The sequence below is a fragment of the Hyaena hyaena genome, unplaced genomic scaffold (assembly GCF_003009895.1).
Source record: "Hyaena hyaena isolate Hyena2069 unplaced genomic scaffold, ASM300989v1 scaffold_202, whole genome shotgun sequence".
Taxonomy (NCBI): Eukaryota; Metazoa; Chordata; class Mammalia; order Carnivora; family Hyaenidae; genus Hyaena; species Hyaena hyaena.
The window spans coordinates 1,962,416-1,974,513 of NW_024080832.1; the positions used below are offsets into that span (position 1 = coordinate 1,962,416).

At 44.0% G+C, this 12,098-nt stretch overlaps 1 protein-coding gene across 1 annotated transcript; it reads left to right on the forward strand.

Annotated features, from left to right (window-relative positions):
- The first annotated feature begins 6,368 nt into the window (after positions 1 to 6,368).
- LOC120238197 (HLA class II histocompatibility antigen, DO alpha chain) lies at positions 6,369 to 9,458 on the forward strand. Its single transcript, XM_039241827.1, has 5 exons — positions 6,369 to 6,485; positions 7,682 to 7,930; positions 8,359 to 8,640; positions 8,740 to 8,875; positions 9,118 to 9,458. The coding sequence occupies exons 1-5, from the start codon at positions 6,404 to 6,406 to the stop codon at positions 9,119 to 9,121; spliced, it is 753 nt and encodes a 250-aa protein (XP_039097758.1). The 5' UTR covers positions 6,369 to 6,403; the 3' UTR covers positions 9,122 to 9,458.
- Positions 9,459 to 12,098: the final 2,640 nt, after the last annotated feature.

The window sequence follows — 12,098 nt, forward strand, 5'->3', positions numbered from 1 at the left end:
AAGTAGTTAAATACATATATACATACATAAAATAGATCTAAGGTCTAAAACTGAAACAGTGAAAAATAAGATCGCCCTCTGGTGGAATCTCTGGGTGGTCACAGGAAAAGACCCCCAGCCCCTGGCAAGGAAGCGGCTGAAATGGAAGAATCTAAGAAAATAATTGATTGGCTAACTGGTAGCCAACCATGAGTAACCAGAGCAGCACTGTCCGGTAGAAATATAATGAGTTAATATTCAGTATCAGATTTTATAGGAGCCACTTTAAAAAGGTAATAAGAAAGAATGAAATTAGTAATATATTTTAGGGGCACTGGATGGCTCAGTTGGTTGAGTGGCTGACTTCAGCTCAGGTCATGATTTCCTGGTTTGGTTTATGAGTTCAAGTCCTGCAGTGGGCTCTCTGCTGTGAGGGCAGAGCCTTCTTCGGATCCTCTGTCCCCCTCTGTCTGCTCCTCTCCCACTTGCGCTCCCTCAAAAATAAATAAACATTTAAAAATGTATTTAAAAAAATACATTCAAAATATTGCCATTTAAACATTGATTAATATAAAAACTAATGGCGAGATTATATTACTTATATATAATTAATTTTTTTAATGTTTATTTTTGACAGAGAGAAAGAGCGCGATTGGGGGAGGGGCAGAGAGAGAGAGAGAGAGAGGGAGACAGAGAATCTGAAGCAGGCTCCAGGCTCTGCGCTGTTAGCACAGAGCCCAATGTAGGACTTGAACTCACCGACTGTGAGACCATGATGTGAACTGAAGTCAGATGCTTAACCAACTGAGTCACCCAGACTCTCCTTTATATATAATTTTAAAAATATAATACATGTATTTTTTACAAAGTCTTTGAAATCCAATGGTTTTCTATTTGTAGTATATCTCAGGATGGCCATATTGTAAGGGCTCAATGACCACACATGGTGGGTGGTGACTATATTGGACAGCACTAATCCTAGGGAGAAGAGGCCATGTCCTGCTCTTCCCTGTGTCCACAGGACACAGCCGGTGTTCCATAAACATGTGTTTAATGAATACTTCAACTTATGTTCCAGAGAACATGATGGATACAACTATGTGTACTTCAAAGTCAACGTTGTAGACAATTTAGAGTAACTGAATTTATGTCACATTCAAAGAGCAGACCCTTTACTCAGATGTTAAGCCTGTGTTTTATTTTCAGAATTTGCTTCCAGTACTGGAATGTCTCTCTCTAGGACCACTGGTATTCACCTCTTTGATTTTTTTTTAATGTTTTATTTATTTCTGAGAGAGAGAGAGCATGAGCAGGGGAGGGTCAGAGAGAGAGGGAGACACAGAATCTGAAACAGGCTCCAGGCTCTGAGCTAGCGGCCAGCACAGAGCCCGACATGGGGCTCAAACCCACAAACCATGAGATCATGACCTGAGCTGAAGTCGAACGTTCAACCGACTGAGCCACCCAGGCACCCCTCACCTCATTGATTTTTATTTGCTATCACCTATTAGTTCATTTGACAAGCATTTATTTAATACCGTGTTAGCATCTCCAGGAAGAGAGGGGTTTATATAACAAAGAGACAATGAACCATGACCCTTTGACATTTCTATATGGGGGGAATGTAGTTCATACATAAATATTATAGGGAATAATGGAGAGACTTGCTTCCTGCCATGATACATTTGCATGCGTTCTTGGCTCGCAACTCTTAAAAACCAACCCTGGAGAAACTGTGAAGGGAAACTATGTGACACTGTCAATTGTTTTAGGATGGGTTTCTTGTTGTGACGAGATTCATTAGAAGCAAACTGCTCTTGCTTTCCCCCAGCATTGACCTTGAATAATTATTGCTTGCCCCATAATGCAAAAAACAGTGGTAAGATTCTTGATTGCTCATATTGCTGTAGAGGGTTGGGGAGAAAGTCTAGGTTGAAATCCCTGCTGGGGTGGGGAGGGGCTAGGACAATAGGTGACCCTGACGCCATAGTCATTCACTCCTCAGTACTCTATCTACCGGCCCCAGGGCTGGGTCACTGAGAGAGAGGACTGGCCTCTCCCGATGTTCCTTATCCTGAAGCCCTGACCTGAACTGTCACCAGCAAGGTGACATTAAAAGGGTGATAACTGCCCCATGGTCCTCCATTAAGTTCCTCCTAATCCTCCTGTACGTGCAAACGTATGGTATTTGTCCTGATGGGTGTGTGGGGGAGGGGTGAGATGGGCATGGAGGAGGGCACGTGTGGGGATGACCACTGGGTGTTATATGGAAACCAACTTGACAATAAACTATTTGTAAAAATTTTTTTTTAAAAAAGGGTGATAACTGCTTTTGTGCTGTCCTAGGACTCTAGCCCTTCCTTTCCTTTACATTCATGATACTGACACAGATGGGCACTCACCAGCCAAAATAATAACTCCCGCCCTTTGGGGACTTCCCCACCAAGGAAAACAAACAGGCCCATATGTGTCCTTAAAGAAGTATTAGAAAATATAGAATGGCCACTTAAAATGAGCATGAAAAGTGCATTAAAAATAAGAAAAGCTATAATGTGAAAAAACATAGGGAATACAGGGAAATCTATAAAAACCCCGCCAATGGGAATAAATAGTGGGAGACATACAACGGAAAAACAAATGAGTAAGTGGGAGCACTACACTGAAGAAGTCTCCTAGAATCAACAAAATTGAAAATAGAGATGTCAGTGGGTGCCTGGGTGGCTCAGTTGGCTAAGCTTCCGACTTTGGCTCAAGTCATGATCTCATTGTTTGTGGTTTGAGTCCCTCTTTGGGCTCTGTGCTGGCAGCTCAGAGTCTGGAGCCTACTTCGGATTCTGTCTCTCTGTCTCTCTCTCTCTCTGCCCCTCCTCTGCTCACGCTCTGTCTCTCTCTCTCAAAAATAAATAAACATTAAAAAATTTAAGAAAGAAGAAAAAGAAAATAGTAGAGATGTGAAAAAAGATGGGGGAGAGAAGTGCCTAAATAGGGATAATAGGAAGCAATTTCATAAAGAGAAAAAAAATTAAAACAGAGAGGAGGAAAGTGTTATAGAAATAAAGAGATGAATTTCCAGAATGAAAAATACAGAGGCTCCATAATGTCCTATGGCAAGAGAAGGAAAAACCCATTTTATGTACAATGTAACAAAAATTTAAAAGATCAAAGGTAATGAGAAAATTCTAAAAGCTTCCAGAGAGAAGGATTGACAGATTTCTTAACTGAAACAATGAATGCAAAAAGACATTGGGATGATATTAAAGAGGAAAACACTCCCTGGAGCCCAGGGCTGCCTGACCTGAGCCCTGTGAGCCTGCCAAGGGCAAGAGCAAGGGCTTATCCTAGCCCTTTAAACTCCTAGGGGTTTTATTTTATTTTTTATGTTATGTTTGTTATGTTATGTTATTTATGTCATGATATTTGTTATTTATTTATTTATTTAAGAGAGAATGCGCAAGCAGGGGAGAAGGGCAGAGGGAGAGAGATCTTTCTACCCCAGAATCATGACCTGAGCCAAAATCAAGAGTCAGATGCCCAATTGACTGAGACATCCACGTGTCCCTAAGCTTCTAGGACTTTTAATGTTGAAAACATTCCCTATGCATGAGATTTAATATTGTATGGTTCATTAGGATCTGTTGTGGCTGGCCTTGGACATTTTTTGTTAGCTAGCAGAAGATCATGTGATGTTGGCGTAGGAGGCTTTATCTTGGTGACTTGATGATGTTGGCTCCACTGTGGGTATAATTATGCAAAGCTAAGAAGCCAGGAGAGAACTGCCGGAGGAGGAATTAAAACTAAGATTTTACATGAAAGCACTCACCTTGAGCCTGAAAGAAAACCAACTAAGGGCAACAGTAGCAATTGAGTAGTGTCGAGGATAGGAAACCCAAATACAACTCACTGGAGTCCGTGTGAACAAAACAGGTCAGCTCCATTAAACCTGTGTGTACCATAAGGCTTTCAATCAAGTTTTTTTTTTTTTAAAGTGTGTTTTATTTATTTTAAAAAAATTTTTAATGTTTATTTTTCAGAGAGAGACAGAGCGTGAGTGAGGGAGGAGCAGAGACAGAGGGAGACACAGAATCTATAAACAGGCTCCAGGCTCTGAGCTTTCAGCACAGAGCCCGATGTGGGGCTTGAACTCAGGAACTGGGAGTTCATGACTTGAGCTGAGGTCAGACACTTAACCAACTGAGCCACCCAGGTGCCCCAAGTGTGTTTTCGTTGGAAAAAAAAAAAAAAAAAAAGAAAGAAAAACATCTTCCAACTTAGAATTTAACACATAGTTAAACATTATTCAAAAGTGATGATATAATAAAAATATTCTCAAGCATACAATGTTTCAGGAGATTTGCCACAGAAATACTCATGCTTAAAACATTTTTGGAAGAAGTGAAGTTTCTCTATTTCAATAAGAGAAAAGATGTCAAGAGGTACCACAAAAAGGATGAGAAGTAGTAACGTTGATCAAACACCTTAGTGAGGAAGAGAGGGAGTATATGAATAATTTTAAAGCATGCTAAAGTTCTTATCTGGTTAGAGGGAAGATAGGTAAGATATAGATAATACTTTTTTTTTTTTTATATGAAGGCTGAAGGGGCGCCTGGGTGGCTTAGTCAGTTGAGCGTCTGACTTTCGCTTAGGTCATGATCTCGCGGTTCGTGGGTTCGAGCCCCGCGTCGGGCTCTGTGCTGACTGCCAGCTCAGAGCCTGCAGCCTGTTTCAGTCTGTGACTCCCTCTCTCTCTGACCCTCCCCTGCTCATGCTGTCTCTCTCTCTTTCTCTCTCCTAGAAATAAATAAAACATTTAAAAAAAAAAGATGAAGGCTGAAAACAAATTTAAGAAACAGAAATATTGAAATAAATAAAGTATTACACACAAGTTAGAATGTGTCAATAATCACAATAAATAAAGCTGGGATGGGGCAGAGATAGTGCCTTGCATTCGCCAAACCACATTTTTCTGAACACACAGCTAAAATACATTTTTCTAGCCCCATTGTACCCAGCCAGGGTCATCATTTAATTCTTGCTGATGGAATGTGAGTAGAAATGGTATGTGGCTTCTGGTCCAAAGCCATCAGATCAGGTGTGCCTTCCACAGGCTCTCTGTTGGGTGCAAGGTTGGAAGCAGAGTTCTTTTCAGTTGCGATGTTGTTCACCTAGGGAGCATGCTGCCAACCAGGTCTCCTCGTACTACCCTTGGAAAGGCTACTCTAACTCAGATCAGGAATCGGTATTTTTAACAAGCTCCCCAGGTGATTCTCCTGTGTAACCAGGTTTGGAACAGATGATTTCTTAGTTCCCTTCCAAATTGAAAATCATTTATTTCATGATCTTTCAGAAACTGCCTTCAGATATTTGGTTAGACTTTTCCTTATCTGGAAAATATCTATCTTTATATATTTTTTCTTTTTCTTTTTAAAAATTTTTTTTAAATGTTTTATTTATTTCTGAGAGAGAGAGAGAGCATGAGCAGGGGAGGGTCAGAGAGAGAGGGAAACACAGAATCCGAAACAGGCTCCAGGCTCTGAGCTGGCTGTCAGCACAGAGCCCGAAGTGGGGCTGGAACCCACGAACCGTGAGATCATGACCTGAGCCAAAGTCGGACGCTCAACTGACTGAGCCACCCAGGCGCCCCATATCTTTATATATTTTTTTCATATTGGACTAAATTCTGCCAATGCTGAGCTCAACCAGAATCCAGAGGGAAGGGAGGTGCTGTCCACATGAGCCAGCCCACAAGCAGCATGGAGCAGGGTGCCCAGGGACAAATAGAGGTTAGGCAGCACCCTCTGCCCTCCTCAGAACAGTCCACTGAAGCTCCTTACTCTAGACATCTCTGATAATTACACGTATTTTTCCTCACACATGAAATAAAGTAATATTTTCCAAAATGATTTAAAGGTTTAAAGTATTTTCATTCTGTGTATCCAATATTTCCTTTTAAAAGTTTCTTAGTATAGTTCATATGACTTTTCAACTCCAAATTTGTCTGCAGAAACTTACAGAGAGACTGGGATTCTCTATGCTACAGATCAAGATAGAGGCTTTGTTTGAGCTTGGCTGTGTGGTTCTCTGATGGCCTTTCCTCTCCTTCCAGAAGGTCTTTTCTTGGAGTTTGTAGTAACGGTTGATGTAGGCCCCTGCCACTTCCCAAACAGAAACCTCCTTTTGACTGTCCTGTGGGTTGAGACTTCCTGGTGAAAGAGGGCCCAATGCCTTCTTCCACCTTCCACCTAGGCTCCATGCTTCTTTACCCAGCAACAGCCACATTAACTCAGACAATGTCTTTGATTGGCTGTATAGAGCAGGGGGTCTTCCCCCTCTTAGAATCTGTTTTCTTCCTCTTTACCTCTGCCTCCTTCCTTTACCTCCTACCAGGGCCCCACACCAAGACTTACTCCGTTAAAGCATCAGGGCAATGGTCCTCAGTGGGGGGTTAGTCCTGGGACTCCACACCTTGATGAGCCTCCTGAGCCCCCACGAAGCTGGGACCATCAAGGGTGAGTGCTGAGGGGGATCGGGTGAGAGGAGGAGATTTAGGGTTACACAAGAGACAGTACAGAACCTGGATGTTCTTCTTCGGTTTATGGGCAACTTCCTTTACCAAGAGATCTCCAGTCTCTCACTTCTGTCACGTCCACTGTGGACCTAAAATACAAGTGCAGCTCAGTCCAGCTATGCCAGCTGCATGTTCAGACTTTGTCAGGTTCAAGTGCCTCCCCAATTCCTTCCTTCTTTCTGAAACCCAGCCTCCATCCTACTGTCAGCCAGCACAGTGATTTTTGTGCCACTTCCTGGCTTGGAGCATGCCCATTCAAGTCCAGTTTTATTGCTGTATTTATTAACTAACCATGTGGATAGTTAACTGTTTATCTGTCTTAATCCTGCTCTAGATATGAGCGTCTTGTGTGTGTGTGTGTGTGTGTGTGTGTGTGATTCACAGCTGGTTTAGCTATATTTCCTTGGAGCTTGGCTTCATACTGGGCACATAGTACTCCCTCAATGACTGTTGAGCATATAATTTCATAGAATTCTAAAGGTCCCTTACCAATTAAAATCTAACCTGAATTTCCAGAAAACTGAGTTTCAGTTATGGAAAGACACTTTTGATCATAATCCATTGAGGTGGAAGAGTTGGGGAATGAATTTGACTTGACCTTTGGACACCTTTTCCAATATTCTCTGTAATACCTTAGGCTGTCTTTTCCTACCTGTTTGGTCTCTATCACAAATCTTAATTCTTACTTCCACCAACCATCACCTATTCTCCCCTCACGCCTACCTGTACTGCAGCTTTGTGCCCAAGGCTCCTCTTAGGTACATCCTAATCATTTACCCCCATCCCAGCCCCCACCCCCCCACTCCCCCACTCATGTCACACACAGGAGCTGATAGCCCAGGACCTGAGAGATGATCACAGCTACCATTTAACTCTGGGAATCTCAAGCATGATTTTAGGCAGCCTCTCTTCCCAACCTGGTATGCCAGGCTGTACCTGTGTCTCTCTTCCTGCCAGTGTGTTGGGCATATGCCTGTTTCCCGCTGTCCCTTCTACCGCCAGCAACCATCCCACTGTCCAAGGACCAGCTCAACAGCTCAACTCTGTCCCCACAGAGAACCCAGGATGGGGCACATGTTTTAGGTGAGATTGATAGATTTTCTTTTCTCTCTCTGACCCTGAACTCACCCAATACAGCTGATCACATGGGCTCCTATGGACCAGCCTTCTACCAATCTTATGGTGCCTCGGGTCAGTTTGCCTATGAATTTGATGGGGAACAGCTATTCTCTGTGGAGCTGAAGAAGAGGGAAGCTGTGTGGCGTTTGCCTGAGTTTGGCAACTTCGCCTACTTTGATCCACAGAATGGGCTGGCCAGCATCACAGTGATCAAAGCCCATCTGGATGTCTTGGTGGAACGCTCCAACCGCACCAGAGCCACCAAAGGTACTGGCTTTTCCTCACCCCTCCCCTCCCCTCCCACCCCCATAGGCATGGGAGGCCCAAGAAGCCTCTTCCCACTTCATAGGTCTCAATCTACTTTGCCACACCTCTCTCTCAGCCTCTGTGACTCAGCCCCTTTCTTTTCCAGGAGGCTCTAGATCTAGATCCCTTCAACACCTTCTTCTTTCTTGAGGACTGACCCCTCGCCCCTGGATTCTCTCTCAGTAATCTGTCAGATATAGGAGCCCCTGGTGCCCCCATTGCCCTCCTCAGCCTCTCTTCTCTCTGCCCACCTCCCACCCCAGCAGTTATGTCCCAGAGAATCCCCTGCCTGCAAATCCCAAGTAAGAGGAAACATCCCTCAATCCCAGTCCTAGTCAGGCCCAGTTGCAGGGATGAGCCTTTGGGATTCAGGACCTCTTTCCTCCTAGTGACTCCGAGGGTGACTGTACTCCCCAAGTTTCGAGTGGAGCTGGGCCAACCCAACATCCTCATCTGCATGGTGGACAACATCTTCCCCCCTGTGATCAATATCACCTGGTTACGCAATGGTCAAATAATCACCGAGGGGGTGGCCCAGACCAGCTTATACTCCCAGCCTGACCATCTGTTCCGCAAGTTCTACTACCTGACCTTTGTGCCTTCAGAAGACGACATGTATGACTGCAAGGTGGAGCACTGGGGCCTGGATGAGCCTCTCCTCAGGCACTGGGGTATGGAACGCCCTCCCCAGCTCACTCTTCACAGACCCATGTTTCCTATACTCTAGAATTATTTCACTGCACCCCCTGACACTTCCTCTCTCCTCCCAGAGCCCCAGGTGCCTATCCTGCTGCCAGACACCACCGAGACTCTGGTCTGGGCCCTCGGCCTGGCCCTCGGCCTTGTGGGCTTTCTTGTGGGCACCATTCTCATCATCAGAGGCATATGCTTGTCCAGTGCTCCCAGGTACAGAGGTGCCAGGAGTCTGGGAGCCAGAGCATGGGTGACTCTGAACAGGATAGGGTGGAGGAGCGTTCTTTGGGGACCAATAGTTTCAGGGAAGGGTGATATAGACAAGTAGTGGGCAGGGAATAGAAGAGCAGAAGTGAGTGAGGGGGTGAGATTTGGGGGAGGTGGGGAATCAGATGTAGGATCCTAGCATTGTTGAGCTCCAACAACCTCGGTCATATGGTTTTTTGCTACTTTAGGTAATGAACCTTCTGAGAAAAACAGATTGTGGGGGACACCTGACGGATTCCTCGCAAGTTTCGGACAGTCCTTGTGTACTCAGTGCCTCGGTCTTCTAAGCATATCCCCACTGTGCTGACTTTGGATGGGATCAACCTCTGTCCTATAGGTCTCCTCTCTTGGGCCTGGTATCCACTGCAGGACTTCTGGGGCACTTGCAGGTCAGCAACAAGTGCCCCTTCCCACTCCCAACACACACACACACACACACACACACACACACACACACACACACTCTTCTTGCTCTACTCAAAGCTCTGGCTAGCAGCAGTAAAATTTTTTATTTTTAATTTTTTTTATTCTTTTTTTTTTTTGACCATTCTTTTCTGTGTATATTTATTCATTAACATTTATCTTTTTTTTTTTACAAACAGTTTATTGTCAAATTAGTTTCCACATAACACCCAGTGCTCATCCCCACAAGTGCCCTCCTCCATGCCCATCCCCCTCCCCCCCACATCCATCAGTTCTCAGTTTTTGTCAGCATTCAAGAGTCTCTCATGGTTTGCCTCTCTCCCTTTCCCCCACCATTTCCCCCCTTCTTCTCCCCCTTGGTCCTCAGTTAAGTTCTTCCTAATCCTCCTATATGTGCAAACATAGGATATTTGTCCTTCTCTGCCTGACTTATTTCGCTCAGCATAACACCCTCAAGGTCCATCCCTGTTGCTACACATGGCCAGATTTCATTGTTTCTCATGCAGCAGTAAAATTTTTAATGGTCTTTGTACTGTATGCTTTCTACCAGGTCTTGGCCAATTCTCTCAGGGTGTGAAGGATACTAGGACTAGGATTCCAGGTGATGAACAGTTAGCATGACCATTTCATACTGGAGATTGGCAGCCATCCTCAGGCCAGTCCAGCTATATCTTGTTCCATTTGACTCATCCTTTTGGGGCCCATTGTGTTACTTGTGAATGGGCCATTTCATGAGGACTTCATGAGATTTACCTTCTGAATTCAGATTTGCCCTCGAAGGGGTTGCCAGGAGAGAAAAGGTTCATGAGAATTCTTCTCTTGTCTGGATTTACTCCATAATGAAGAGGACATTGGTATCCAGGCACGATCTACAATGTCATCTCCTTTTTCCAAATCCCTCAGTGTCCTGGGCATGACAAAGAGAGGTTCAAGGCTTGGATAATATGGTTACTTCCTTAACCTGGGGCGAATCATATTAGTAGAAGACCTGGCCACATATTTAGAGAAAGTTCAAATGGATCTCTCTCTTAGTGGTTGTCAAACTGGAATGTATGTAAGAATCAGTTAGGGGGCTTTAAATAAGCACAGGCTTCACTCATATCTACTGAATTAGCATCTTAGGGGTGGGGAGAGTGGTAACAGTATGTAATTTTTAAGAAGCTCCAGATGATGCTTATGCAGCCCTTCTGGACTTAGACTGTGGTCTGTTACATGAGATCCACTGACATAGCCTGATGCTATTGGAAGAGTGGGCCTTGAGGTCTGAGGTGGTCCAGGAAGGCTTTCTGGAGAACCTAAGTCTTTTAGGGCATGGAAGCTGAGGAAGATACAAGTAAGCAGGGCAAGATGGGGATTGGCATTGTGAGCATTTAGTCCTAGAGAAGAATGAAAACCAGGTGATCATGGAGACACTGTAGACTTTCCAAGAGACCATAAGTAGAAAGAAATCAATGGCCAGAAGACCCTATTGGAAGTGGGGGAGAATTGTCCTAGGAAAGATTTTTGTTTTCCAGTAACAGAAACCTTCCTAAAATTATCACAGACATAAGGAGAGGATATTTACAATAAAGACACAGGAGTGGTGCCCTGAACCAAGGGTGGGTTTTAGCCAAGTCTTAATGGAACAGAACTCAGACTGAAAAGCCAGTAGAATCTAGAACAGTCTCTCTTGCTCTCTCTCTGGGCCATATGGTCTGTGTTATGCCTCTAATGTTAGCCACATTAGACATATTCTTCTCTCTCTGTGGACTACCCTTTTGAGCTAACATGTACATCTGCAGTTCCTGAGTTTCTACATCCCCTCAGCTCTACCCATACACTACTATCTCTCAGTCACAATTTTAAATTATTAAAAAAACAAATGGATGTCCAAACTTGGGGAAGTTGCCCATCCCAGTCCAAAGTACTGTAACCAGAGGCACAAGATCCACAGTACAAACATGGCTGCCGAGCACCACCTCTGAGGAGAGAGGTTGGATCATTATCAGAGAAAGAAGAATGGGTTGGTTCTCAGAAGACATCTCAACATATGTTCGTCCCCAACATGCCCTGATCTCTGCTGATCTTTTGCTTTCTAAAAGTTAACTCGATCATCCTCGGAAAAGATGCTTCTCTGATCTCCATCCTAATGTTTAATAAGGCCATTAAAAGTTTTACTTTGGGGCACCTGTGTGGCTCAGTTGGTTAGGTTCCCCACTCTTGATTTCAGCTTAGGTCATGATCTGACATGACATGGGAAGAAGCCCCATGTCAGGCTCTACGCTAACAGCACGGAGCCTGCTCGGGATTCTCTCTCTGTCCCTCTCCTGCTCATGCTCTGTCTCTCAAAATAAAAAAGTAAACATTTAAAAAAATGTTTTCTTTTGACCAGAAGTGTGCTTTTATCACTATGCATATATTACACAGAAGTCACTGGAACTTTTAGGAACAATTCCAAATCTTTCATATTTATGTATTTGCCTTCATAATCATATTTTTTCTTCTAGTTTCAGAGTAAACAGTCTCTCACTAAAAAATCTGTTCTCCCATATTTTTTGATCTGATCCTTTCTGTGTCTTTTAGAATAGATATGAGGCACCTGCTCTTCTGTATTTTCGCACTCCCCTTCTTTCACGGTTGCCTCTACAGATGATGAATATATCATATCTTTCATCTGTTGAGGTCATCAAATATCTTCTTTGTCCTATACACCAGCCTCCCCACTCCCGCAAGTTCCCCCGGTCACTTTCTCTGAAAGAGCGTTCTG